This window comes from Lagenorhynchus albirostris, chromosome 2, assembly GCF_949774975.1.
Source record: "Lagenorhynchus albirostris chromosome 2, mLagAlb1.1, whole genome shotgun sequence".
NCBI lineage: Eukaryota > Metazoa > Chordata > Mammalia > Artiodactyla > Delphinidae > Lagenorhynchus > Lagenorhynchus albirostris.
Genome location: NC_083096.1, coordinates 184,970,311 through 184,997,714, shown reverse-complemented (window position 1 = coordinate 184,997,714; position 27,404 = coordinate 184,970,311). Strand labels below are relative to the sequence as shown.

General features: G+C 67.7%; 1 protein-coding gene and 2 long non-coding RNA genes across 5 annotated transcripts in view; 1 reads left to right on the top strand and 2 right to left on the bottom strand.

Annotated features, from left to right (window-relative positions):
• PLCH2 (phospholipase C eta 2) overlaps positions 1 to 26,448 on the top strand; it is a 66,802-nt gene extending 40,354 nt beyond the window's left edge. Inside the window, 23 exon segments of the mRNA XM_060141668.1 lie at positions 3,236 to 3,382; positions 5,128 to 5,370; positions 5,582 to 5,712; positions 8,999 to 9,169; positions 10,622 to 10,715; positions 10,869 to 11,072; positions 11,353 to 11,473; positions 13,011 to 13,182; positions 13,569 to 13,676; positions 14,692 to 14,850; positions 17,519 to 17,601; positions 17,974 to 18,078; positions 18,168 to 18,340; positions 18,727 to 18,834; positions 19,495 to 19,619; positions 19,699 to 19,783; positions 20,106 to 20,252; positions 20,667 to 20,746; positions 22,865 to 23,162; positions 23,338 to 23,355; positions 24,600 to 25,432; positions 25,434 to 25,580; positions 25,728 to 26,448. Of these exon segments, the coding sequence (XP_059997651.1) occupies positions 3,247 to 3,382; positions 5,128 to 5,370; positions 5,582 to 5,712; positions 8,999 to 9,169; positions 10,622 to 10,715; positions 10,869 to 11,072; positions 11,353 to 11,473; positions 13,011 to 13,182; positions 13,569 to 13,676; positions 14,692 to 14,850; positions 17,519 to 17,601; positions 17,974 to 18,078; positions 18,168 to 18,340; positions 18,727 to 18,834; positions 19,495 to 19,619; positions 19,699 to 19,783; positions 20,106 to 20,252; positions 20,667 to 20,746; positions 22,865 to 23,162; positions 23,338 to 23,355; positions 24,600 to 25,432; positions 25,434 to 25,580; positions 25,728 to 26,015 (4,029 nt within the window). The 5' untranslated portion in view covers positions 3,236 to 3,246 and the 3' untranslated portion in view covers positions 26,016 to 26,448.
• Positions 6,142 to 11,448, bottom strand: LOC132515314 (uncharacterized). Its single transcript, XR_009539126.1, has 2 exons — positions 10,991 to 11,448; positions 6,142 to 6,299 (listed from the first exon to the last, which is right to left on the bottom strand). It is a non-coding gene; the product is annotated as an uncharacterized LOC132515314 (long non-coding RNA).
• On the bottom strand, positions 16,870 to 21,731 carry LOC132515313 (uncharacterized). Of its 3 annotated transcripts, none has more exons than XR_009539124.1 (5): positions 21,218 to 21,731; positions 20,684 to 20,757; positions 19,480 to 20,415; positions 18,151 to 19,139; positions 16,870 to 17,510 (listed from the first exon to the last, which is right to left on the bottom strand). It is a non-coding gene; the product is annotated as an uncharacterized LOC132515313 (long non-coding RNA). The 3 variants fall into 3 exon arrangements; XR_009539125.1 differs by having other exon boundaries at positions 19,480 to 19,979; XR_009539123.1 differs by having other exon boundaries at positions 20,684 to 21,731.
• Positions 26,449 to 27,404: the final 956 nt, after the last annotated feature.

Below are 27,404 nucleotides of genomic sequence, written 5' to 3'. Positions count from 1 at the left end.
GCGGCCAGAGGCCCTGCAGCTTCCCCACCTCAGGCCCTGGGGCGTTGCTACTCCTGGGACCCCTTTGTGGCCCTGGTGGCGGGTGGGCTGGCTCGGGGGCCATCGGGGACAGCAGGTGAGAGGCCAATGCCAGAGGCGCCTGGGAGCAGCCCTGCGGGGGGCCTCGGTGGGCAGTGAGGGGGAGGAAGAAGCCGAGGAGAGAAGGGGGCCCCGTGGAACCCCCGGGCTGCCTGCACCGCCTGACCTGCCGCTGAGGTGGGGCTGGGGGCTGGCCCTCTCTGGCCTCCGTGAGCCCACCCCTGGCCATCATCGGGGCATGTCTGTCCCCTGGCCATTTAACCCCAGCCGGACCAAGGGAATGGTGGCCTGCCGGGCGGAGGCTCTCCTCTGGGTGGGCGGCAGCGTGGCTGTGTCCTCGCAGTGGCAGCTTGGCCCACTAGGTAAGGGAGCAGCCCTGTCTGGTCATTGGGGGCGGGGCCGGCCTGCTCCTCCCTGGCTAGAGCCCCGCCCAGCCCCCGGGTCACTGGGCTCAGGAGATTGGGGGGGTGGGGGGCTGCTCCTGGGGTTGTGAAAGGCCTGGTGGCTCCCACCCCACCTCCATGCAAACCTGTAGCCTCCTGACCCCTTGGGTCTCCCTCTGGGGGTCATGGGGCTCCGGCAGCGTCCCCCGGTGCGCCTCTCTGACCCCCCGCTCAGGGCCTGGAGGCTGAACCCCAGGCGGGCAGTGGGGAAGGAAGGGGTGGGGGAGTCAGGGGTAAAGGAGGGGCCGGGGCCACGGTCCTGGTGGATGTGCGGCTGGACACTTCCTGAGGGGATCCCTGTTACTTTGGGGGGCAGTGGCACCTTCCGCCCAGGTGTGGTGAGGCCAGCATGCTGGTGCCAGACGTGTCGGCCCTTAGAGGCCGGCAGAGTGCCCGACACCGCGGTGAGACTCTGGAGGGTAGAGTGTCTGTCTTGGCGGGGCCCCTCCGGCTCTCTGTTCCAACTGGCAGATGGGGCCTGGCCCAGGTACCGCCTTCCAGAACCTGGTTCTAGGCCTCGGGGGCCCGCCCCTGTCCCCATCCCCAGCCACCCCCCTCCCACCTGCTACCTGCGTCCTGGCAGCCATACCGCGTCTTTACCTCCCGATGTGTCCCCTGGAGCCCAGCCTCCCTGTGCACGGCTCCCCTCTGTGCCCCCCACCCAATGCCTGCAGTTCAAGGTCAGAGGTTGGCTTCCTCTGAGAAGTCCTCGCTGCCTGTTCCCTCGGGCTGACACTGCCCACGGGCCTCCACGCCACCACCTGAGGCTCCTCATGGGGGGGCGGGTCTCATGGGCTAATTACTTCGTGCTTCACCAGGGGCAGGAGAGGGGGAGGAGGAGGAGGGAGGGGAAGGGGAGGGGAGGAGAGGGGAGGGGAGGGGAGGAGGGGAGGAGGGGAGGGGAGGGGGAGAGGAGGAGGGGAGGGGGAGAGGAGGAGAGGAGGGGGAGGGGAGGAGGGGGAGGGGAAGGAGGGGAGGGGAGGGGGAGAGGAGGAGGGGAGGGGAGGGGGAGAGGAGGAGGGGAGGGGGGGGAGGAGAGGAGGGGGAGGGGAGGAGGGGGAGGGGAGGAGGGGAGGGGAGGGGAAGGAGGGGAGGAGGGGAGGGGAGGGGAGGAGGGGAGGGGGAGGAGGGGAGGAGGGGGAGGGGAGGAGGGGAGGGGAGGGGAAGGAGGGGAGGAGGGGAGGGGAGGGGAGGAGGGGAGGGGAAGGAGGGGAGGGGGGGAGGGGAGGGGAGGAGGGGAGGGAGGGGAGGAAGAGAGAGGAGGGGGAGGAGGGGAAGGAGAGGGGAGGGAGAGGAGGGGAGGGGAGGAGGGGAGGGAAGGGGAGGAGAGGGGAGGGGAGGAGGGGAGGGGAGGAGGGGAGGGGGAGGAGGAGGGAAGGGAAGGGGAGGGGAGGGGAGGGGAGGAGGGGAGGAGGGGAGGGGAGGAGGGGAGGGGAGGAGGGGAGGGGAGGGGAGGGGAGGGGGAGGAGGGGGGAGGAGGGGAGGGGAGGGGAAGGAGGGGAGGAGGGGAGGGGAGGGGGAGGAGAGGAGGGGGAGGGGAGGAGGGGAGGGGAGGGGAAGGAGGGGAGGAGGGGAGGGGAGGGGAGGAGGGGAGGAAGAGAGAGGAGGGGGAGGAGGGGAGGAGGGGGAGGAGGGGAGGAGGGGAGGAGGGGAGGGGAGGGGGAGGAGGGGAGGAGGGAAGGAGAGGGGAGGGAGAGGAGGGGAGGGGATGGGGAGGAGGAGGGAGGGGAAGGGGAGAGGGGAGGGGAGGAGAGGGGAGGGGAGGAGAGGGGAGGGGAGGAGAGGGGAGGGGAGGGGAGGGGAGGGAGGGGGAGGGGAGGAGGAGGAGGGGAGGAGGAGGAGGGGGAGGGGAGGGGAGGAGGAAGAAAGGGGAAAGGAGGGGAGGGGAGGGGAGGGGAGGGGAGGGGAGGGGAGAGGCAGTGGGGCCCCCTGGGGGAAGGTGTGGGCTCTGCACCTTCCCAGACCTGTGTGGGGCCTTGGCCTCGTGGAGCCTCGGCCTCGTGGAGCCTCCTCTGTGGCCTCCGGGTGGATGTGTGTGCGCGTGAGGAGGGCGGCTTTCCTGAAGATGCCACGGGAAGGGGATGCAGGCTGTTAGGAGCGCCTGCGGCCGGGCCAGTGAGCCAGGCTGGGCATCGTGGGGGGCTGCCTGCATGCCGCCCACCTGGGTCCACCCTGTGCCTGGCCGGGGACCTCGTTGCCTAGCAGCTCCTGAGAGCGGGCTCGGCCACCCATCCCTGTGTCCTCTCATGTGTCATAGCCTTTGGGGCAGGTCATGGTGGTGGAAGGGGGTGGGTGGGAGGCCGCTGAAGCAGGGCAGAGCTGGGGGGTGGGAAGGGTCCCGTCTGGGACCTCGCCTGGCCCTTGGGCCGCAGGACCATTGGGGAGGCCAACAGGAGCCCGGCTGGGCAGAATCGGTCCAATTCTCTGTGTGGACTCTGGCCTCTCATCAGGGTCCCAGGTTGGATCTGTGACCTGGGCCAGCACCTGGGGCCTCAGGCAGGCCTGGGGTCTGAGTTCGGTGCCCCGGTGGGTGGGTGGTCTCCGCACCCCCTTGAGCACGTGGGGGGTGGGGCTGAGGCTGCAGTGAGCACAGAGGGGCCGCTGCAGCGCTCACCAGCACCCGTCTGTGTCCGTCTGTGTCCGTCTGTGTCCGTCTGTGTCCGTCTGTGTCTGTCCGTGTCGGTCCGTCTGTGTGCCGGGTCGGTGGCCGCCAGTGGAGCGATGTATGAGTGCCATGCAGGCGGGGACGCAGATGGTGAAGCTCCGTGGCGGCTCCAAGGGCCTGGCCCGCTTCTACTTCCTGGACGACCATCGCTCCTGCATCCGCTGGCGGCCCTCACGCAAGAACGAGAAGGCCAAGAGTGAGTGGGGTGGCCCTGCGTGGGGGAGCGGTGGGCAGGGCAGAGCCCCCAGACCAGCACCCAGGGGCGCAGAGGACCCTCCCAGAGCAGCCACTGGGCAGCTGAAGGGGCAGCAAGACCCGAGCCCTGGAAGTCCCAGGCCTGGCCCATGGGCTCAGCTGGCCTTGGAGATCCTCGGTGACACCTGGGCGCAGTGGGGTGAGGGCCCTGGCCCTGCTGCCCACCTAGCAGAGCCCTCTGGGACTCAGTGGAGACTGAGTAGCCCCAGCGCCCAGCCCTGCACCAGATGCTGAGATGCGCTGAGAGGCAAAAGTCCTTCAGTCTAGCCGGGGAGATAAGACGCTCGTGAGCAGAGAGAGACCCTGCTGGGCACCCTGAGGGTATGACCCCGGTGCCGAATGCTGGCCCAGGCAGCCTGGGGTGTGAGCAGCTGACAGGCGTGTGGAGGCTGCAGAGCTGTCTGGAGGGGTGGTGGCGGGTAATGAGCTGTGAGGATTTGGGCAGGGACCAGGCTGGGGGTCCTGGGGGTCAGGAAGAGACACGTGAGTCCTTACAGGCGAGAGAGGGGACTTCATGGCCCCTCCTCTGGCTTTGGCGACTGGAGAGACGCAGGTATGCCGGGGCAGGGCCTCAGCCCCATGGGGCCCAGGAGAGAGCCACGCTGTGGAGCCCCCTGGGAGGGTGTCTTGGAGGAGGGGGCTGGGACTGCCCTGTGGGCCCCGGGGAGGTGGAACCGCCACTGGCTGCTCAGGCAGGAGCCCCTGTGCTCCATCCGGAGAGCCTGCTCTGTGCCAGGCACTGTTCCCAGCACTGGGCATCCTTTGGGAACTGAGCCGCCATGAAGCTGGTCTTTTGAGTGCGAGGTGGGTGACACCACCTAACGGTAGGATAACTTCACGTCATGCTGAGTGACGAGAACACAGGATGGCAAATAGAGGGGAGCAGGTGGGTGGGGGTCGTGGAGGCCCCTCTGGGGAAGGGGTGACAGGGCAGAGACCAGCAGGCTAGGACGGGGGGAGACCAGCTGACTCTGGTCATGGAGGGGTCCCCAGGAGGGAGGAATAATGTGGGGGCAGCTGTCTCCTGACTGTCAGTGCCCCCTAATCTGGGGGCCCAGAACCCCCACCCCCACCACGAACATGCGTGCACACAGGGAGCTGGGGAGGCGGGAGCTCCCGGGGAGGCGGTAGTGGGGGCAGAAGACAGAAGAACTCGCGCACCCTTCACTGTGCGAGTGGGGAAGACCCATCGTTACTGCACGGGACACGATAACGTCCAGGGTGGTGCCGAGCCTGCCGCTGGGGGCAGGAGCCAGGCAGGGGGTGCAGTGCTGGAGTCCCTGGCTGTGCCGAGCCCAGGGTGCTTGCTCCCAGTGGGGATGCTGCCCACCTGTGCCCCGACTGCCTGAGAAGGGGCCCTGCCTCAGGCACGGGAACAGGCCCTACAAACGCCCTTCTCAGCTCATCTCCTCGCGGTGACTCAGCTTCTGAACGGAGGCCCCACGGAGCTGCAGGCGCTGCAGCCAGTGCTGACATTCCCGACGACGCCTGAGCTGGCGTGCCGAGCCGGGCCCCGCTGCCCCCGGCCCCCACCTGGTGCCAGCCTTTATTACCGAGGCGGCCCCAGGCTCAGACGGGGCGGGAAACCCAAAGGGCCCCAGCTGTTGCTGAGAGCGCCTTGGGGCCTGCGGGTGGAGGACGCCTGGCCCTGGGGAGGGCCGTGACCGTGCCCCCCGCCCCCTGCAGTCTCCATCGACTCCATCCAGGAGGTGAGCGAGGGTCGGCAGTCAGAGGTCTTCCAGCGCTTCCCCGACAGCAGCTTCGACCCCAGCTGCTGCTTCAGCATCTACCACGGCAGCCACCGAGAGTCGCTGGACCTGGTCTCGCCCAGCGGCGACGAGGCGCGCACCTGGGTCACCGGCCTGCGCTACCTCATGGCTGGCATCCGTGACGAGGACAGCCTGGCCCGCCGCCAGCGCACCCGGGACCAATATCCTCACGGACGGCGGGAGGGCCCCGGGGACCACCCCTCACTGTCCACCGTGGGGGGCAGGTGAGCCCCAGCTGGCTCACATATTTCGGGAAGGGGAACTTGGGCGGGGTCCTCCACGCCTTCCTGCCTGGGGAGGGGAGGGGAGGGGAGGGGAGGGAGGCACAGCTGGCCTTGCTGCACCTCCGTTGGCCCCTAACTTGGCCCCAAAGTGGCTGAAGCAGACGTTTGACGAGGCTGACAAGAACGGCGATGGCAGCCTGAGCATCGGGGAGGTCCTGCAGCTGCTGCACAAGCTGAACGTGAACCTGCCGCGGCAGAGGGTGAAGCAGATGTTCAAGGTGAGGCCGGCGGGGCCGCCAGGGTCCTGGGGACAGGCGTGTGTCCGGCAGCAGGCCGGCCCTGTCCAAGCTGCAGGAGGTCCCGGGCAGTGCCATCCAGGCTGCAGGAAATGGCAGGGAAGCAGCCGTCCTGCACCTGTGCGGGGCAGTCAGTCAGACGCCCCAAGCTGCCCCCTGTTTGCAGCTGTGCCGGCACCACTGCAGCAGCTCCTGGGGCCTCCCCAGGCCGGTGGACCGGACATGTGGGCAGGCGCCGGGTCAGCGAGGGGAGCCACCCGCAGGACCTGCACCCCATGTCCCACACTGCCCCGCGATTCCCCAGACTTAGTGGGGTGCACGGGCCCTACCTTTTGGGCAGCAGCTCTGGTTACCCACCGCGCAGCCTGTGGTCCCCAGCCACCCCGGTGTTAGCAGTTATGAAAATGCATCCTCAGCTGAGCGGCGGCCTTTATTGTCTGTAATTAGTTTCTCTCTTTGTGGAACCGCTGCTGGGCCGGGGGAGGAAGGCGGTGTCAGCAGGTCCTGGATCCGGGTGGGGACGGGCGAGCAAACTCCACCTCACTCAGGCCTCACTGTCTTGCTGCCACCTGGGAAGAGGGTTCCACGAGCTTGAACCAGGCCCTGTGCCCCAACAAACACACACACACACACACACACACACACACACACACACACACACACACACACACACACACACACACAGAGCCAACTGCTCCAGAGGCTCGGCGCCCGGCTGCCCCTTCTGGGCTCTCGTGAGGGACGGGAGGTTGTGCTTGGCTGGAGCGAGGGGAGCTGGCCGGCCCGGAGCACGTGGGTACGTGCGTGAATGGCGGGGGCGGGGTGGTGTGAGCAGAGTGCTCTCGGACTGCTGGGTGAGTACTGGGGGGCTCACAGGGCCCCTCCTGAAGGCCCCAGCGGGGACAGAGCCGGCCTGGGCAGTGAGGGGCCGGCAGATAGCTCAGGCCCGCAGAGCAGCCCCACCGTTCCCTGCCTGCCCTGCTTCCAGGGGCAGCTCGGGGGTCAGCAGTGCCTTCCAGAACGGTGAGGCTGTCAGGGGCTCAGATTGGCCTCGGAGGCAGGACGAGAGACGAGTGCCCCCCACGGAATGGGTGCGAGTGGGCACAGGCCTCTGGGGCCTGAAGGTCCGCCACCAAGACCTTCCTTGAAAATGCCCCCCGCTGGGAGCTCTGGAGAGCCCACGCCCCCCGCCCCTCCTGTAAGGAGCTCCCCACAAAGGGGCACAAAAGGGGCTCCCCACAAAGCCCTCTGACCAGCCCCAGGACTAGTGGTGTCCGGGCGCTGTCCAGACCGCTTCAAGGAGGACCTGCCAGGGGGGCCCTGGAGAAAGGCCAGCAGGGGGCTGTGGGCCAGAGCTGCTGACCCCAGACCCTGGGCAGCTCAGCCCCAAGTGGGCGCTGTCCACGGTGGTCCCTGAGCACCTGGGCCTCCCTGCCCATCTGCACGGGGCCCTCTGTGGGCACTCGGGAGCCCAGGGAAGGAGGGCTGACCTCCAGCCGGGCAGAGCGGCTCTGATAATTAGTAACAATTTTATGGTCGAGAAATCTCAATATTGTTTCCACTGCCTGGAACTGCCCTAATCAAAGGAGAGATCTGTATGGTGGGTAACGAGTGGCTTGAGCGTAATTTCATTAAGCCTAAAATAACCGTGGAACATAGGCCAGGCCGCACCCTGGGCAGCTCTGAGGCCTGGCCCAGCAGCACAGCTCCGGCCGGCGTGTGCTTTTAGCCGCCGCGGTTTCCCTTTGTGGAGAGGAGAGCGGCTGCGTGACCACGTAGAGAGGCGTTTCGGGGACCGAGGGCTCAGAGCCGCCTTTCGGGCCCCTGAGGGCCTCGTCGTCACAGAGCATTTTCAGCCACCACCTCGGCATGCTGCCCAGCCCGGAGCCCGCGGAGAGGCCAGGTCACCCCGCATCTCTGCCCAGGTGCAGCCACGGCCCCTGGGAGGGCCTCCAGCCTGACTCCGTCCCAGAGGGGCCCTTTGACCTGCAGCGAGTGCCCTGCCCGGGTCCGTCCCACCAGCTCTAGACACAGGGCTGCCCCCAAACCTGGCACAGACACAGGGTGGCATCTGCTGGCCCCGTGCAGGTGGCCCTGGGCTGGGCCCCTCATACCAAGCTGGCCCTGTCCTGGCCTTGATGTGAGCACCCGGCATGGGCACCCGGGTCCTGGAGGGAGATGCTCGGGCTGTGCTGGGCGCCCACCTAGGGGCCAAGCCGGGGCAGGCAGGGCAGCCTTCCCAGGAGCCCTACTCTCTCAGGGGCCGGGGACATGGGGGTGGCTGTAGCCTGCACCTGGCTCGCTGGTGATACTTCTGGTTCAGAGGGGGGCCTCATCCCCATCTCCAGCCACCCCAGATTGTGTGGCCATAGGAGAAAAGAATGCAGACGCCCCGAGAGGCTGGCTGCACTGCTCTCCATGGTGCTGAACCTGGGGTCTCTTTTTGCCGGGCAGTCGCACCCACCCCCACCCCCCACCCCCCACCCTGCTCACCAGGCTAAGGACCCAACCTCGGCACTCAGGGTCCTGAGTACCTTCCACACGGTCCTTCTGGCCCAGCTCCAGGGACCCCCATGACTTCCTAAGGGCAGCCTGGCCTCCAGCACTGGGTGCCCTTGCCCTCTGGGTCTGTCCCTGGCTTGGGCTCTTGGTGTCCCCAGGGTCTGACACCTCAGCAGGTGCTCCCTGAGTGAGTGGATTCATGAAGGAGTCTGTGGTCTCATTAGCAGCCTGGTGGGTTTGCCTGGGGGGTTCCTGTGGGTATTGTGTGAGCTGCTCTCTGGTCTCAGCCACGGTCCTCGCATCTCTGCTGTGGCAGCCGGAGTCTGGGATTCCTGCAAGCCCGGGGGCCCTGTGCTTCTCCAGTCAATGGACGGCCAACCCTAGTTACAGATCACAGCCCAGCGTAGGCGTTAGCTCCCGGGTGGGGTGTTGTTGGCTGCAGGGTGGGGTGTTTCTCCAGGGTGGGGTGACTTTGCTGGGTTCAGTTGCAGGTTGACCTGGGAAGGCTCGGAAAGGGGGAGGTGGGGTGAGAGCTGTGTTAACGGGTCACTCGGTGGCTTCTTGGCGGGAGAGGCGAGGGGGAGCCCAGTGAGGACGCCGCTGCCGGGCTTGGGGAGCAGTCGTGAGCCCATGGCATGGGCAGTGGTGCTGGAAGCGGGAGGGGTGATTCGACTCAGGCTTGACTGAGGGATGGGGAGCTTGGAGGTACCCTCGCGGTTGAGGCCCGGGGTGGGATGTGAGGGGACCTGGAGGCCTTGCGTTACAGGAAGCAGACACAGACGACCACCAGGGGACACTGGGCTTCGAGGAGTTCTGTGCCTTCTACAAGATGATGTCCACCCGCCGGGACCTCTACCTGCTCATGCTGGCCTACAGCGAGCACAAAGACCACCTGGACGCCGCCGACCTGCAGCGCTTCCTGGAGGTGGAGCAGAAGGTGAGCGTCCCCGGCAGGAGCCGGGCTCCTGGCGGCTGCGGCCTCACCGCGGCCTCCCGGGGCATTTGAGCCCATCCACAGTGTGGCTGAGAGCTTGGGGAAGTGTGGGCACCAGTCTGGCATTTGAGGCCCACTTACTGCACCTGCCTCGGTTCCTGGCTCGGGCCACAGCCTCCAAGCCGGTGGGGAAGGACAGGGGCTCAGCCCTGACCGTGGCCCCCCCGGAGCTCCCAGAGGGGAGCCCGTGCTTGACCCCGGCCCCGACACTGGCGTCGAGCATCTTCTGGCCTAGGTCCCTTGGCCCAGCCTTCAGGCCTGGTCCAGCCACGTGGGTCTGGCCGGCTCCCACCCCCAGGGCTCTGGGCCCACTGCCAACTCACTCCGACATTTGTCCAGCAGACGTGCAGGTGCCTCTGGGTGCCAACAGGGTGTGCCTGCCTCCACTGTCCCCGGCCCCAGGCGCCCCATCCGTCCTGAGAGGCCGAGCGCTCCCTGCCTGGCTCAGGGGTCTGGACCCTTCATCCCGGGCCCGGGTTGAGGGGGGAAGGCCACCCCCTGAGGGGACAGCGCTGCCACAGGGGGGCTCGGACCGCAGACGGCGTGGGTGCGGCTACCGTGGGCAGCGCCCGAGTGAGGCTGAGGGGCCGCTGTTCCGACAGGGGTGGAGGGAGGGAACGCGGCCCGGGCTGGGATGGGTAGAACTGACCCGTTGCTCCCTGACCTTCGCCCTAAACTCTCCAGAGCTCTTCTTACTGTCTGCGGCCCAAACTATCCACCGGCTGGGGGGTTTGAACCCTGGCCCCTGACTCTGGGCCTCCTGGGTCCACAGCTGCTCCAAGCTCTGACCCCATTTGCCCCTCTGCCCCCACTACATACCCATCCCCACATTCCTGGGGACGTCCAGGTAGCCCTGCTGGTGGGTCTGCCTCTGGGAGCAGGGAGCCCCCGGGGGCTGCACTGTGGGGCCCTGGGAAATCACTCAGCCTCTGACACACGGGCCCACCGATGGGCAAGCCCACCTTGGGCTCGGCTGCCACGCACAGCTTTCTTGCGAGGGACTTGGGGAGGCGACAGGAGGGGCCAGGTGAGCCCCCTGGGCTCCTCCAAGGTGGGACGTGGTCCTTCTCACAGCAGGCCTCATTCCCTGCCAGCCCGCCCTGGTCCACAGCCCTCGAGACCCCTAACACAGCTGCGGTGGCGGGTGGCCCGGCTGATGGTGCCAAGGGTCCTCGGTCAGCGCCAGCTCCTCCAAACCCAGGGGACCCTCTGGAGTCTGCTGGCCACTGAGTCCCAAGTCTCGTGCCACTGGGGGTGGCCCGTGAGCCCCCCAATCGGGGGAGCAGCCGCAGGGACCAGGGCCTCAGCCTCGCGTGGTCAAGCCCGTGCGCGGAGGCGGCCCGCGGTGGGGCCGGAGATGGGCCAGCCTGGCCTCAAAGCCCTGCTCTGGCCTAGATGACGGGCGTGACCCTCGAGAGCTGCCGTGACATCATCGAGCAGTTTGAGCCCTGCCCGGAGAACAAGAGTAAGGGGACCATGGGCATTGACGGTGAGTGGGCGCCACGCCGGCCCAGCTGCGCTGCCGGATCAGCGGGGTGCGGAGGGGTCCACGCGGCATGGGGGCGGGCGGTCCCGAGATGAGCGCACGGCGGGGCTGGCAGGCGGGGCTGAGCCCCTTGCCCCCACCACGCTCCCCCAGCAGGGTTCACCAACTACACTCGGAGCCCCGCTGGCGACATCTTCAACCCGGAGCACCACCGCGTACACCAGGACATGACGTGGCCGCTGAGCCACTATTTCATCACCTCGTCTCACAACACCTACCTCGTGGGCGACCAGCTCATGTCCCAGTCGAGGGTGGACATGTACGCCTGGGTCCTGCAGGCCGGCTGCCGCTGCGTGGAGGGTGAGTGCTGGGGCTCTGGGACCCAGCACGCCCCTCGGCCCCAGGGGCCGGGCCTAGGCCGTGGGCTGATGTCTCCTGTGGGAGGGCGGGGTGGCCCCGAGGAGCCCTCTGGAGTCCCTGGGCACGGTTCCTGCCCTCTGCCTGGCCGGGGCCGGGCTGCGTCTCTCCTGGTGTTAACTGCGGCGCAGGAGGACCGCCTCCGGTTAGCGTGCACGGGCTGGGGGTCTCTGGGCAGTGGTGGTCCGGGCCCTGGAACCCACTGAGGCCTGTGCGCCTGCAGTGGACTGCTGGGATGGGCCTGACGGGGAGCCCATCGTGCACCATGGCTACACTCTGACCTCCAAGATCCTCTTCAAAGACGTCATTGAAACCATCAACAAATACGCCTTTGTCAAGAGCGAGTGAGTGGCTGGGACTGGGGGGCTGGCCGGGGGTTGGGGGCAGGGGCTCAAGGGCCTCATCCTGCCCCTCCGGTACAGCCTTTCTTCGGAGCAGTGCAGCCTTTTGGCGGCTGGTTTCTTGTTGAGGGTGGGGGCAGGGCAGGGGCAGAGGAGAGGGAAGGCGGTGGACGCAGGAGCAGCAGCTGGGCCAGGCAGGGCGTGTGTGTCAGCGGCCCGGGCCACAGACACCTGGTGTCAGAGGCCTTGCACAGTGGTGGCACTAATTGCTCTTCAGAAGTTACTCTGTGTCCAGACTCAACTTGCGTCACTCAGAACGGCTAGAGACACTGTTGGACAAAATCCAGTTTAGTTTCTGGGAATAGAAGACGGCCTCCCCACACTGCTACCCTCGAGTCTCAGCTCAGTGAGGCTCGTGGGTGAGAGTGAAGGAGGGGGCAGGGGAAGCGAGACTGATTTAAGAAGTAGAAACAGAGGTGCCCCTCCGGGAAGACCTGGTACAGGCTGTGTCTTGGAAGGGAGTGGGAGGGAGGGATCTCTGCAGGGCCTTCTGGCCTCTGGAATTGCAGGTGAGGGGGCGTCTCAGGGCAGGGGGCTGGGACACACAGGTCTCCTGCTGGGGTCTCAGGACGGGGCTTGCACCTCCCATGCCAGCATAATCTCTGTGGGCACAAGGTCCTCCCCCAGGCCTCGGCGCCCTGACTGGGAGATGGGGCGGGGCGGACCTTTGCCCCAGGCCGTGCCTCTCACCTCGCAGGACTCGCCCCCCTCCTGCTCTAGTTTCTGACCTCTAGGTCTGGGTCGTTTACATTTTCTAAAGGGATTATGTTGCCTTTTGGCAAAAATCCAAGTAAATGTGCACGTGACTAAGGAAATTAACAGCTGAAGAACTTACCATGGAAGTCCGCACTCCCCACTCTGCACCACGTAGGTAATAATGACGGTCCCCCCCGATGGTGTGTACCAGGCTATGTCTCCCTCCTTATTGGGCCCCAGGGCCACGCACAGGACAGCGTCTGCAGTATCTCGGTGAATGGGATTCTCTCTCTCACAGTCTATCCATTGCACCTCGGTGTAGTCCACGCCATTTTTTTTTTGGCCGTGCTCTGTGGCTTGTGGGATATTAGTTCCCCCACCAGAGGGGGACTAACCCTAACCCTGGGCTCCCTGCAGTGCAAGGGCAGAGCCCTAACCCTGGACCACCAGGGAGGTCCCCATGTCATTTTCAAACCATGACTTGCTTGAACGTTTCCTTTTGTTTTTCCTGGAGTTTCTATTCGCCTTTGTTATTTTCTTATTGGGAGAAGAAGTACATGCCTCCGTTACCCATCCCTAAGGTCTCCCAGCTCCTTTCCCCCACACTCTCTTGCTTTTGAAAGCCATTGGTGGGCCCCTTCCCAGAGTGGCTGGCAGCCCCGTCTATCCTGGGCTCCTGTGAAGATTCCTCCTCATCCAGTGGTGCAGGTGACCTGCAGTCCTACACAGGTGAGACCTAGCCTTCCCCTGGCCTCATTCTGCTCCTTCCCTCTCGGGGCCACAGGTACCCAGTGATCCTGTCCATCGAGAACCACTGCAGTGTCGTCCAGCAGAAGAAGATGGCCCAGTATCTGACCGACATCCTTGGGGACAAGCTGGACTTGTCGTCAGTTAGCAGCGAGGATGCCACCACGCTACCCTCTCCACAGATGCTCAAGGGCAAGATCCTGGTGAAGGTGAGCCCTGCCTACCGCCCTGGGGCCAGCGTCCTGCTGAGCCTCCGACCTCCGACCTCCGACCTCTAACCTGCAGTCAGGTCAAGGGCAAGGCCCTGCTGGGGTTCCGCACCATCTGTGATAGATTCGAGGGGCCACAGGGCAAGCCTGCCCCTGACCTGGCCTCCTTCTCCCCGTGGCTGTCAATCAACTTGGGCCTTTGGCATCACACCCGGGCATGTCCCTCCCACGCCGCTGCCGCAAGGATGGGTGGGCTGGCCCTGCCCCCGGCCTGAGCGCCACAAGCAAGCTTGGGAAAGGCTCCTACGCTTTGCTGCTGCTCCTGTGGGTGCCGGCCCCCCAGCACTTCCCACAGGGCCCCTGCCGAGGTCCACCTCCTCCCCCAGGGCAAGAAGCTCCCAGCCAACATCAGCGAGGACGCTGAGGAGGGCGAGGTGTCTGATGAGGACAGTGCAGACGAGATCGATGAGGACTGCAAGCTCCTCAACGGGGATGTGAGTGGGGGTGGGGGGCTTCGGGGGCCGGGGGAGCTGCAGACCTGAACAGCCAGCTCAAGCCTTGTAGAAGGGAGGTGGCAGGGACAGAGGGGCAGGGGGCAGATTCTGAGGGTGATTTGCAAAGCTGCCAGGCTGCTGGGCACCCCCCTGCCCAGCCCTCCACACAGGGCACGAACCCCGAGTTCCCAGCTAGCGGCTGTCACCTCTTCTCAGAGAGTCGCTGGGACCAGGGGCAATGCTGGGAGGCTGAGGAGTCACAAGGGCTTTGAGCAGCCGAGGGGCAGGTGGGGGTGGGGGTGGGGACGCTCTAATTAGCCTCTTCCCTCTTCTGGGTACCGCCAAGGTATTATTTCTCCCTGAGGGGCCATCGGATGGGAAAATAATTGTGCCTCTGGCTAATTGTTTTAGAAAGCCCTGAGGCAGTGGATTCCTGCCGCTCTGGGTGGGTTTGCACGTTTCCCTGCCTGGCCAGGGGTGATAGTAGGCCCTCGGTCTGTGGTGGCCACCTTGCACCCACTCCAGCCTGGCTGGGCATGGGGGTGCCCAGGTGCCCAAGGCCCAGGCCCTGCCTGGAGGGTCCAAGTTGGTCAGGGCCACGCTGGGGTCTGTCCCCACCCCATCCATCTCCTTGAGGTGCACGGTGGCTGGTGGTGGGTTCCCAGATCCTGAGCTGCTGAGCGGCTCTCAGAGCCCAGAGCGGCCGCTGGGTGCCCGGTGAGCGGTCCACTTGGTCCGGCGGCCAGCATCGTGCACCTGGAGACAGGTGTTAGAATCAGATGGGCCTGGGCTCAGGGCCTGCTCGGCACTGTCTGAGGCCCCGGGACAAATCACATGCCGGGGCGCACAGCAACGTGATGTGGGAGCGAGCCTGGGGCCAGCTCCAGGCGTGAGCTGGAGCTCACGTGGGGTGAGCGTGAAGTGGTGCTGGCCCTGCCCGAGACCGGACACTGTCCCCGCTGCTGCCCGCAAGCTGGGGACCGAGGCCAAGGGGCTGGCCGTCCGCCTCTTGCAGGCCTCCACCAATCTGAAACGTGTGGAAAACATTGCCAAGAGGAAACTGGATTCCCTAATGAAGGAGGCGAAGATTCGGGACTGCGAAGACCCCAGTGACTTCACCGCGTCCACACTGCCCCCGCCTGGCAAACTCGGGCACACGGCAGAGGCCAAAAAGGTGGGAGCCCCGAGGCAGGCGGGGTCAGCCTGCAGCTGGGAGAGGGGCCGGAGCGTGAGTTTTCTGCATAGCTGTGCACACACACCTGCACACACACACACCCGCCCCCCCGCAACCTGGGCACACACACATACCTGCACACACACCTGCACACACACACACACCTGCACACACACACCTGCACGCACACACACACACACACCTGCACGCATACACACACACTGCCCCTGGTGCACATCTCCACCCCGGGTCCTCCAGGAGCTCACACTTGGCTGTTCCAGTTCTCACCACGAGGGACCCCCAGCTGTCACCCTGTCACAGGCAGATGGCCAGGGAGGGGCTGCCCTGTGTGTGGCTGACAGCCTGTCCCCTGGAGGCCTGCGGACAGCTCCTCTAGCCCACACCCTCCCTGCCTGTGGGCAGGAGCGGGCTGGCAGCCCCCGGGGCACCTGCAGCTCCTTGCCGAAGAGGACCTGGGCGTGGCCTGGGGGGTCTGGTGGTGACAGGGAGGGGCTCCAGGCTCTCAGAGCCGAGTGATCCTGGGCAGCTGTGCAGTCCCCTGCCCGGAGGCCCTCCAGCCGCACAGGGAAGGGCCGCCGAGCTCTGGGAGGTTCCTCTGTGGGAGAACAGTGTGGGGGCCGTCAGGGCGGACGTGAAGCGGATAGGGGCCGGGCCAGTGCGGCTGAGCAGTTGTGGGGCCGTCTGGAGGGACCGGCAAACGCTGGAGATGTGGCCCCATGAGCTGAGTGGCCCAAAAGCCGGCGCCCTGCGCAGGCTGTGATGGGCGGGGCAGCTGGCCTCGGGGCCAGGAGGGAGCCCGTGGGCCCCGCAGACCCCATTTTGCGAGCACGAGGCCCGTCAGGCGCTGTGTCCTGGTGGGAGGGGCTTCCCACCCCCCCCCACCCGAGGACGGCATGCGGGTGCCGCCTCCCCTGCTGAGCTTGGGGTGCGCGCGGTGGGGGTGGGTGACGGCAGATCCTGGCTGTGGCCGCAGCACTTCTCCAGGATCTGGGCCAGCAGGCGCCTCTCCGCGCTTGTGGCCAGGTTCAGGGGTGCTCGTGTGCTGGGTGACCATGGGGTGTAAAGAGCCAAGGGGTGTGTCAAACCCGCCGGCTCCTGACACACCGTGAACGCGGCTCCCCGACCTCTGCCAGCTCGCGGGTTTTCTGAGCGCCTCCGTTGCTGCGCCTTGGGCTCTGGACCAGCGCCCCTCCGGGCAGCCAGCCGGCGGGTGGGAGACAGCACTCCCCAGGGGGCGGAGGAGGGGGTGGGGGTGGCCCCGTGGCTGTCCCTACCCCTCTGCCCTCCTTGGCCGGGCCTGGGGGGCCTCGCATCTCCCCCTTGAGCTCCAGGCTCCCTGCTCGGCGGTTCTGCTCATTTCCTGGGTGAGGCCAGCGAGCCAGGCAGGGGCATGGCTGAGGGAGGCGTGTGTGCGCAGGGGCGCCCACAGGGGGGTGCGCACAAGCTCGCGTGGGTGCACGCAGGGTGCGTGTGCAGATACGTGCAGATGTGTGTGCCCCTGGCTGAAGCCCCTCCTTGACAGGGAACCTCGGCTGCGAAGCCGGCTCCCGCCCTGGTGGGCACGTCCTGAGCAAAGTTGGGAGAGTGCGGGGGCGGGGCATCTGTGGAAGGGGCTGGGGGGCGGCTGGTGACGGCTGTGACGAGGGACCTCGGGGACACTGGCACAGACTCCCAGCCGCTCCAGAGGTGTGACTGAGCTTCAGGATGGATGAGAGCTTTGTGCCTCGGCCCCAGAGGGGGGAGGGACAGGCCCGGGGGCCCCTCGGGTGGGGGCAGGAGGGGAGCCGCCAACGCGCATGTTCTGTAAACAGCAGCGAAGAAGCTGGTCCTGCAGCCTCAGGAGGCTCACCGTAGCCCCGAGTGCAAACGGTAACGGTAAATGGCCACAGCCCAGGGGATTGTCTAAGTAGGTAATAGCTTTGCCGCTGCAAGAAGCAGGCGGGGACTCCTGAGCTGCGGGACCCCCGTATGAGGATTACCAAAGCGGGCACGCCGAGGAATGTTCCGGACACACAAGCGGCATTTATTAGGCCGTCACCATCCATGGGAAGAAATTAAGACTAGGCACTGGAGGAGTGTCGAACGGCACATCGTGGGGAGCGGATACGGGCGCACGAGCGAGCGCTGTTCTCAGGCCTCTGCTCCCCGCACACTTCCTCCACGCCCCTCCCAGCTCCCTCCCTTCCAGGAAGGCGGCCCGGGGCCTCTGGGGGGAGCTGCCCATCCCAACCCAGCCCCGCTGCCTGTCTCTCCTCCCAGGCCGAGGAGGCCGGAACCAGCAGACAGAACGGCCGGCTCCTCGCGCAGCGTCTCGAAGCGCAAGGTCTGCCGGGCTCCCCACGTGCGCCAGCCAGAGCTGGGGGGTCTCCTCCAGGACCGAGGGCCTCTGGGATTCCTGAGGCCCTGGTCGGGGCTGGATGGAGCAGGTGCCTCAATGGCCCTCCCCCGGTCCATGGTCGACGCCCGGAGTGCAGGTCACCCAGGGCCCGGGCCAAGCAGGGCACTGCAGAGGGGGCAGGCCCGGCTGCAGGGTGGGCGCCGGGACCCCAGGGCTGCAAGCCTTTCCCTCGCAGCGTCCTGGCCTCTGCAGACGGCCCGGCTGGGCCTGGCGCTCCAGCAGTCCTGACTCTGCCCTGGTTCTGCACAGAAAAAGAGCGGCAAGCTGAAGAAGGCGGCCAGCGTGGAGGAGGGGGACGAGGGCCCGGACGCCCAGGGCGGTCAGAGCCGAGGGTCAGTGCCTGCCTCCATGCCGGGCCCCCGAAGAGGCAGCGCGGCGGCATGCGCTGGGACCCTTGTCCTGGCGACGGTCAGCGTCACATGCGCAGGCTCAGGGACCCGCACGGTGGGGAGCGGCCGTGGGGGCCCAGGGCAGGGACCCCGGGGTGCAGGGCCAGACTGGCCAGCGCGGGTCCCCGTGCTTGAAACGTGTAGCAGCTGTCGCGGTCGGCCATCTGCCCCCTCCCCCAGTGTCACCTCTCAGCACGTCCGCTGCATGTCCCGACGCCTGGAACACGGGGGCATAGTGGACGCGCCTGAGGGACGCTCCCCGGAGCCTGAACAGGGAGGCGTGCGACCCAGGTCCTGACCCCACCCCTCCCGCAGGGCCACCCGGCAGAAGAAGACCGTGAAGCTGTCCCGGGCCCTCTCAGACCTGGTCAAATACACCAAGTCCGTGGGCATCCACGACGTGGAGATGGAGGGTGAGGGGCCCCTGGGGGGCGGGGGAATCGGGGCCCTGGGGGGATGGCTGACCCGGTGCCCTGACGCCGCCCGTCTCACCCGGCAGTGGCGTCCAGCTGGCAGGTGTCTTCCTTCAGCGAGACCAAGGCCCAGCAGATCCTGCAGCAGAAGCCGGCTCAGTACCTGCGCTTCAACCAGCACCAGCTCTCTCGCATCTACCCCTCCTCCTACCGAGTGGATTCCAGCAACTACAACCCGCAGCCCTTCTGGAACACCGGCTGCCAGATGGGTGGGCGCCGGGGCCTGGGGCGGCCGGGCTGGCGAGGGGGTGCAGCTGGGTTCTCCGCGGCCTCTCCGCTTGCCCTTGGCTCTGGAGAACCTTCGCGGCATCCAGCCAACTTCACCAGGATGGCGCCGGGGTGGGGGCCGCTGGGGCGGGGGCCTTAGGACCCCAGGGCAAGGCGGGAAAGACACAGGTGCGCGTCCAGGCTCCTGAGGTGCGCGGGGCCGCTGTGCCGGCTCTGCGGGAAGTCCTGCCGGGACGCACAGCCCTGGTCGTGCCCGACGTGAGCCCCAGGGCCCCTGCTCACGTAGTGGACGCGGGCTCACGGGAAGCGGCGGGGCGGGACACACGGGCTGGGCGCTGAGCCAGCCACCTCACATCCTTCCCCACAGTCGCCCTGAACTACCAGTCGGAGGGGCGGATGCTCCAGCTGAACCGGGCCAAGTTCAGCGCCAACGGCAGCTGTGGCTACGTGCTCAAGCCCCAGTGCATGTGCCGGGGTGAGGCTGTGGCCCCAGGACGGGGACACGGGGGTGGCAGGGGGCGGCCACGGCGAGGCCAGCTGGCGGGTCAGGCTGGGGCACAGGGAAGCGCCGCCACCCTGCCGGGCATCTGCGGCCCTCCCCGTGCTGCCCCGCGAGGCCCCGGGCGAGGCGCCCTGGGTGAGGTCCACCCGGCGCTTCCCCCCTTCTCGGTCGCCTCAGTTTTCTCCCCGATGTGCCGAAAACGACCTGTGGGTTTCTTCCCGTCGTAACCCCGACCCGTCCTCCCACGGGCCTCTCGGCTTGCGCTGTGCAGCGTTTATCTGCAGTGGCCTCTTCGAGTTATCGACGTGCGCAGCCCCAGGGCCCCCCACCCTGGACCCTGTCCCCGGGCACCCGGCCCCCCCACCCAGAGGCGGTGTGGCCTCGCACTGAGTCCCCGTGGTCCACCTGTGGGAGGAGCGAGCTGGGCCCACATCATGGGGAGGCCGCAGAGGCGACCGGCCTACGGCCCCCCGCGCCCACCCCTGCCCTGGAAGGCTGCCTCCCCTCCCCCTCCCGCACCCGGGGCTCCCATCCAGTGGATGGGGTGGAGGAGGGAGTGGACACACTGGGGCTGCCCCGGGAGCCGGTGGTGGGTTTGCCCTGCCTGCTCAGCCTCACCCTGGCCCCCCTCAGGCGTCTTCAACCCCAACTCCGAGGACCCTTTGCCCGGTCAGCTCAAGAAGCAGCTGGTGCTTCGGATCATCAGTGGACAGCAGCTCCCCAAGCCGCGGGACTCCATGCTGGGGGACCGAGGGGAGGTAGGAGGGAGGGCCTGGGGGGCCGGGGAGGGCCGGGCCGTTGGCCTGGGCCCCGGTGCCACCCTGCACTCTGCGCCAGATCATCGACCCCTTCGTGGAGGTGGAGGTCATTGGGCTCCCCGTGGACTGCAGCAAGGAGCAGACGCGCGTGGTGGACGACAACGGTGAGGACGCGGGAGGGCCGGGGGCGCCCGGAGGCCCCGTCACAGCTCCTGTGCTGCTGACACCAGTCTGACCGGGAAGGGAAGGGTGAGGGCCACCGCCTGTGACCCACGTAACTGTCCAGGATGCCCCCTCGGCTGGACGCCCAGTGACAGCCGCCTGGCCTTCCGGTGTTGCTTCTTTCAGCCGGTGGCCAGCCTAGGAGGAGGTGCTGGGAAAGGGCGTGTGGCCTCCAGGCTAGAGCTGTGGTGCAGATGGGACTGGCCTGTCTGAGAGGTGGGGGTGGGGCAAAGGTGACAGACACCTCCTCCTGGTGGCCTCCAGGATTCAACCCCATGTGGGAGGAGACCCTGGTGTTCACGGTGCACATGCCTGAGATAGCGCTGGTGCGCTTCCTCGTCTGGGACCATGACCCCATTGGGCGTGACTTCATAGGCCAAAGGACGCTGGCCTTCAGCAGCATGATGCCAGGTGGGCAGGGGGCCAGTGGGGGTGGGGGAGGGCAGAGCCCTGGGCCAGTGCCCCCTGTAGCGCGTCCCCCACAGGCCAGCAGAGGACGCCAGGACAGGGTGGGGCTCAGCTTCCTCCTGCAAGTTGCCTTCTGCCACGGGTGGGCCTGGGGATACCGAGGGAGCTGAAGAGGAGGGTTCAAGGCCACAGCACTTTGTGGTCAGGGTGGGGGATGGTAGCACCAGCTGCGGAGCCCCTTAGCCCCCAGAAGATGGTTGCTCTGCAGGCGAGAGCAATCCTGGTAGGCTTTCTGGAGGAGGTAGCGGCCCCAGGACCAGGCTCACAGGTTGTATTCAGGGCTTTGGGACCTTTAAGTAGAGTGTGGGGGACGTGGGTGGGTAGGAGCCATGGTGAGCATGACCCCGGCTGTTTCAGGCTATCGGCACGTGTACCTGGAGGGGATGGAAGAGGCCTCCATCTTTGTCCACGTGGCCGTCAGTGACATCAGTGGTAAGGTGAGTGTCACCTGCAAGGTCACTTGCTATTGGGAAGGGGTGCCCCAGCCCCAGCCCCAGCCCCAGCCCCAGCCCATCCGTGTCCCTGGGGCCATGAGGCCTAGTGCTTACCTTGACGGGCCCGTGTCTCCATCCACGAAATGAGTGGCGGGGCCCCCGGGCGCGCCTCTGTGTCCCGGGGCCAGTGTGGCCACCAGCACATGGAAGCCCTGGCCCTTCCTGGGCAGCCCCGGCCCCTCGCGTCTCTCCTGAGCCTCCCCTTCTACTGCTCAGGGTGCCCTGGTTCTCTGTCCCTCCTCAAAGGCGTCTGCCTGGCTTTGCCCCGTCCCCCACCTGCTCCCAGTACATTTGCCCCAGGACGGGGTCTCCCTCCGACTTCCGCAGTCTGCAGAGCCCAGGGGTCCCTGGTTCTAAGCTTGGGGCCTAGCAAGGCTGCACGTGGTGGTTGTCCACGTGGCTTCCGGCACTAACCGTCTCTCTCCTGCCGTGCTCCTCGGCCCTGGGTGCTGCCGACGGAGGCCCCGCAGGCCTCCCAGCTCCGTCGTGCGTCCGTGGTCACCCTGTCGGTCCTGTGTCTCCGTCTCCGTGCTCCACGCCCGCTGTTCGTGTCTCACGGCCTCACTCTGTCTCTTTGGTCTTGCAGTGGGCTTCTGTATGTCCAAAGTCTACTTTTAGAAGCACGGCCCTGTTAGGAGCTCGAAGGTACCCCAGCGCGGGGGCGGCGTGGCCTGCCCGCCCCCCACCTGCATGCTCAGGCCACCCCGTTAGCATCCGTGAATTCCTGGTAGCATTTTGGAGACTGTCAGCTCATGGGACATGGGTCGGGACGTGGTTCCGGGTCCCCTGGGCCATCCTCAGGCACAGAGCAGCATTTACGAGGCAGGTCCAGGACCTCAGCCAGGCCTCCTGTGTGTCCGCCCCGAGGTCTGGCCCATCTCCTCCTACCCTTGGCCTTTCCGACTCCTGCACCTCCCCCACCCCCCGCCCTGCCCTGCGCCTCCCTGTGTCCAGTCCTCTAGCTGCCGGCCCTCCCAGTACCCGTGCCCTCTCCCTCTCCCCCACCTCCCTCTGCGCTCTGCCTGCCTGTGTGCCCCTCTGATCTGTCTGTGCTTCCACGCCCAGTGCTGGAGGAGGAGGGCGGGTGGGTGGGGGCGGGGTAGACCCCAGGGACCAGGAGCTCCGAGCTTGAATTCTGGACCTTCTTCTAAATGACCTTCTAGCCAACTTTGACCAAATTGCTCTGGATTTGGGATCTTGAATCAGAGAACTGATTCAAGTGCTGGCCGCTAACGCCTCTGCCCAGATGTGCCCCGTGTCGCGGGGACCGTGGCTGTCTCCAGGGTCTCTGCATGTGAGGACCCTGCCGGCCTCTCCGGTGTTGACCCAGGCACGTGCCAGCCGGTCCTGGGGACCCTGGCTGCCGTCCTCAGGCCGGGAGGCCGGGGGGAGAGGCCTTGTAGGGGCCTCCCGGGCCTGGCCGTCTGGGAAGGACTGCCTGGCAGGCAACTGGAAAGGCTTCCCGGAAGAGGCAGCCCTCCAGGGGAGAGGGCCGGGCAGGAGCACGGGTGAGCCGACCGTGGGGCTGCACCTGGCTGTTCCTGCTTCCTTGGCCGCGGTGCCTGGGGGCGGGCGGGACCGGTGCTCTGTCTGGTTCACACCCCGTCTTGCTCTCCACACCAGGCCCACCCTGGGGGCCCCCTGCCAGCCTGCCCTGCTGGAGCTGCGGCCCCAGGGGCTGGAGGGGTGAAGAGTGCGGTGGGCACAGGGCTGGGGGCCAGGTCTCTGCTCGGGAGACCCTGGGGGGGCCTCCCCGCTCCAGCACTCCCTGGCCACCTGCCCTGAGAGCCACAGACCCTCCGCCAGCGCCCACTCCCTCCACCCTGGTGCAGGCAGGCGCCGTCCACGCTGTGCTGAGGCCACAGCCTCCGCCGCCCCTGGTAGAGCCTCCCTGGAGACCGTCCTCCTTACACACAGCCCTGAGTGGTGCCCCAAGCGCGCAGGCCGTGGGGCCGCAGCAGGCTCTCCCGGGCCACAGCCTCCGGAGCACAGCTGGACGGGGCTGGGCAGCCTCCGGCCCCTGGTGCCCAGCTGCCGGCTATGTGTCTCCTTCTCTTGCAGGTCAAGCAGGCTCTGGGCCTAAAAGGCCTGTTCCTCCGAGGCCCAAAGCCCGGCTCCCTGGACAGTCATGCTGCTGGGCGGCCCCCGCCCCGGCCCTCTGTTAGCCAGCAGCTCCTGCGGCGCACGGCCAGCGCCCCAACCAAGAGTCAGAAGCCAGGCCGCAAGGCCTTCCCAGAGCTGGTCCTGGGCCCGCAGGACCTGGGCTCTGAGGGGGAGGCCAGCGACGCGGCACCTTCCAGCCCCAGCCCCGCTCCCGAGGCCCCGGCCCTGGAGGAGCTGGGCAGCCGCAGCCCTCGAGGTAAGGCACCGGTGGAGAGGAGCCCGGTGCAGGTGCGGCCCCCGCGGGCCCCCGAGGGCCCTGGGCCTGCCAGGATGGCCACCACCTGCATGAAGTGTGTGGTGGGCTCCTGCACCGGTGAGGACGCCGAGGGCCTGCGGAGGGGGCAGCTGCCCAGCCCGGGGCCCGAGAGCAGACACGCGGCCATCAGCCAGCAGCCCCGCGCCTGGGCGGGCTCGCGGGGGGCGCCCCACACTGCCTCTGGGAGAAGCAGAGGGGCCCCCAAGGGCCCTGGGTCCCAGCAGCCGGGGCCGGGCAGCCGTGGCTTCGTGTCCTTGGACTCCAGCAGCCCGGGCAGCCCCGAAGGGACCCCCCGCTGTCCCGAGGGCGCCCGCAGGCAGGCGGGGGCCCTGCAGAGGGAGATGAACGCCCTGTTCATTCAAAAGCTGGAGGAGATTAGGAGTAAGTCCCCCGTGCTCTCCACCGGTAAGCCCAGACGCTCCTCTGCAGTGTCCCCGTGGTGGCTCCCACGCTGCCCCCGCATGGCCTGGCTGGCGTCCCCGCTGTGCTTCCGTGTCCAGAACTGTGGCCTCCGTGTGTTCACTGGCCTTCGTTTCCTTGTTCCACCGGCTGGTCCCATGGGCCCCTCAGCCCCCAGACCCCCGTCTGACCATGATTTGCCCCGCAGGCCCCCAATGCTCCCCAGGGGCTGGGAAAGTGATTGCAGCTCTGGCCGCAGCCGTCCTCACCCCGGGCTGGGGACTGGGGAGTCTGAGCCGGGTCCACTTGCCGAGGCCTGCAGCCCAAAGGGTGGCCTCTGGAGCCCAGCCTGACTGCCAGGGCCCGGGGGCAGCTTCCAGGCCCTCCTCCTGCCTCCCCCTGGCCGGCACCGCAGTCCTCTGGGGAGTCTGGCCTGGGTTCCTGGCTGGGGCTCAGAGTCTCGACGTAGAGGCCTCTGTTTGCAGTGTGAGAGGAGCAGCTTGGCCGTGGCCCTTGGCCCTGGGGACGCATGTATGAGCAGCTCTGCTCCGGAGCCCCCACCCGGCCCCAGGGCTGGTCGTGGCAGATCTGTCTGTGGCCCCTGGTCACAATCCGAGCCCGGGGAGGGCGTGCTGGAAGCTGGGCCACCCTCCCGCTCCCCCTCCGTACCCGCCCAGCTTTGCGTCCGTCTGTCCACGGCCAGCCCCACCCCGGCGCTGACCACCCTCTTCTCCTTTCTGTCCCCACGCTGCCTTCCTAGTCAGGGATTGAGAGCGGCTGAGTGCCAGGTAACGGGGCCCGGCCGCGCGTGGGCCCTGAGCTGCGCCGGCCTCAGGAGGGCCCTGCCTGTGCGCCCAGGCCCATCTCTTCCCCCAGCAGCAGCGGAGCGGGGGGGCAGGGTGGGGGCAGCTGTGAGCACGTGGAGGGACCTGGAGCCCCGCGGGCACCCCTGACATCTGCCTCTCCCTCTCCCCGCAGACGCCCACCCCTTCTCCTCCCTGTGCAGCCTGGAAACCATTGCCGAGGAGCCAGCCTGGGGTCCTGGCCCCCCACCGCCGGGGGCCGTCTCCCCCAGCCACGCCCCTGGAGGGCCCCAGTGCTCTGCGGGGCCCGGCACCAGCTCGGCGAGCCCCCCAAGGGTGGCTCTGGGAGCTTCCGGGCCCCTCCAGCTCGGGACCGGGAGCCAAGGGAACGCTGAGCCAGCCCCTGAAAGCAGGCAGTCGGCGTGCCACGGCTGGGGCCCTGCTGGGGCCTGCAAGGGCGCCCCCGGTAGCCAGACGGATGGCAGGGGCCACCCCCGGGCTCTGGGCCACGTGCTCAGAAGGGCCAGGAGCGAGGGGCAGGTCCCCTCGGAGTCCCTGGGTGGACGGTGGCCCCTGGCCAGGCCCCGCCCTATCGTGTCCTTGGATGCCACTGGCGGTGACCAGCTATGGCAGGCGCTGGAGCCAGGCAGCCACTGTGGCAGCGTGTCCCCGTCCTCCAGCCTGTCATCTGGTGACACGGCCATCGACCTCTCCCTGCAGGGCCTGGGCTTGGGACTTGACAGCCTCCCGGGGGCCCCGGCGGGACGCCTGCCCCTGTGGCCCTGCTTGGCCTCGGCCGCCTGCCTGGACCTGCCTGCTGTGACCAAGAGCAAATCCAACCCCAACCTGCAGGCGGCTGGCCAGCTGCCTGTGGGGCCTGACGAGCTGCAGCCCCGCCCCCTGGCCCCATGGCCACCCTGGGCCCACCACCCCCTGGTGGGCCTCCCGGACTGCACTGTGGCTGCCAAGTCCAAGAACCTTGGGGACCTGACCGTGGACGACGTTGCCCCCCCGCCTGGAGAGCCCAGGCCGTGGCCTGGGCCTGGCCGGGGAGAGGCCGGCAGGGCGGGGGGCGCGGCTAGACGCCCTGACGGAGCAGCTGCGCAGGCTCACGGGGTTCCAGCAGGCTGGGGGCATCACGTTGCCCACCAGCGGGGTCCCGGCTGGGGAGGGGGCAGCGGGGGCCAGGCTGGGGAGGGGGCAGCGGGGGTCCCGGCTGGGGAGAGGGCAGCGGGGGTCCCGGCTGGGGAGGGGGCAGCGGGGTCCCGGCTGGGGAGGGGGCAGCGGGGGCCAGGCTAGGGAGGGGGCAGCGGGGGTCCCGGCTGGGGAGGGGGCAGCGGGGGCCCCGGGCTTCCTGCGGCGTTCCTCCTCCCGCAGCCAGAGCCGTGTGCGCGCCATCACCAGCCGGGCCCACCGGGCCCGGGAGCGGCAGCAGCGGCTGCAGGGCCCGAGGGGCTCCCCAGAGAAGGAGCGGGGCACCCCTGAGGGCGCCTGCTGCGTGGGCCAAGAGGGCTGTGGGGATGTGCCGGCCCCCGCCAAGGGCGCCACCAACCAGCTGTCAGGTGCTGCCGCCACTGGCCTCCTGCTGTAGCCCAGGGCTGGGCGGGGCCCGCGTTTGCTCAGGGTGCGGAGCTGCTGCCCCCGAGGCTGCCGCCTGTCCGGTGTGGCTGTGCCCCTCGGCCCTGCCCCTCCTCCTGGGAGGAAGGAGCCCACCCTGGGGCAGGGCAGAGTTTTCACGATCTTTTAAGATCCACGTACACATAGAAAGATAACTTAAATTTTTAGAGGCAAAGCTTCTACAATAAGAAAATGGTGCCGTGTCCTTTTCCACTTTCCCCTGGTTTCAGCTGCGGGGCGTGTGCGGGCGCGCGTCTGCCGGGCCCTGCCATGCGAGGTGCCCAGTGACCTGGAGCGTGGCCTCCCCGGCCCGACTGCTGGCTTGTTCTGCACACACTGCTCTGTACGGGACATTGTAGACTCTTGTAAACTCCTGAACACAGCTCCAATAAACACGCTTGTGCTTGCTCCGAGTGGGCTCCCTCTGTGGCCGCGTACCCGGTGTCGCGGGGCCGGAACCCAGAAGATGCCCCCCACCCTCTGCCCGCGGATGGCTTGGCTGGACCGCGCCCAGGGTCAGGGCCACAAGCCCCGAACACACCCCTGTTCTTTCCCTCCCCCTCTCCCGCCCCACTTATCGGGGGCAGACATTGGCCCTGGCAGGGCCCCAGGCCAGAGGGTCCCCAGCTGTGGGGCTGCTGCTCCTGGAGTCTCTGCGCACAGAGGACCGTCAGGGCCGCCCCCTCCCTCGAGAAGCTGGGAGGCTGACTGCCCTCCCCACCCGGGCACCTGGCCTGCACAGAAGCCAGCTGAGGTGTCAGAGGCCCCCCCAAGGGTGGACTCACTTGGTACAACAAGCAGGGGCTGGGGGCAGCCCACCCATGGCTCAGCTCGGGGAGGCCTCGGGCCCCACACCAGGATCAGCCCTACTGTCCAGGGTCGGAGGCCCTGGGGACGGTGGGCGCCGGGCAAGGCGTCTGAAAGGCTGGGTGTTGGTGGGCGCCAGGCGCTCTGTCTCTTGCTGTGTCCCTCGTAGGCCCCAGGGACCCACGCCAGCCGCTTGCCCAAACTCGGCAAAGGCCTGGGCGATGGGCAGTTGTACCAGTGCCGCCTTCCTCCCAGGACCAGTCAGGCCCCTCGGAACCGGGAAGGCCCTCCTCCTTCCTCTGGCTGGGGGAGCTCCGCCTGGGGGAGCTGTGGCCCAGCCCCGGAAGGGAGGGGTCCCCGAGGCACTGCGTCTGGGCTACTAGAATCTTGGGAGAAGTGAAGGGGAGGCGGGGGCAGGGAGGAACACAGCCTGGGGCAATCTGCCAGGGCTCACAAGACATGGCGGGGGGTGCCAGCCCTTCTCCAGCCCCGGGTGGGCGCTGCCTCTTGTTCCATTACCTCCCAGAGGCTGCCCTCAGCTGCTGGGAGGCCCAGA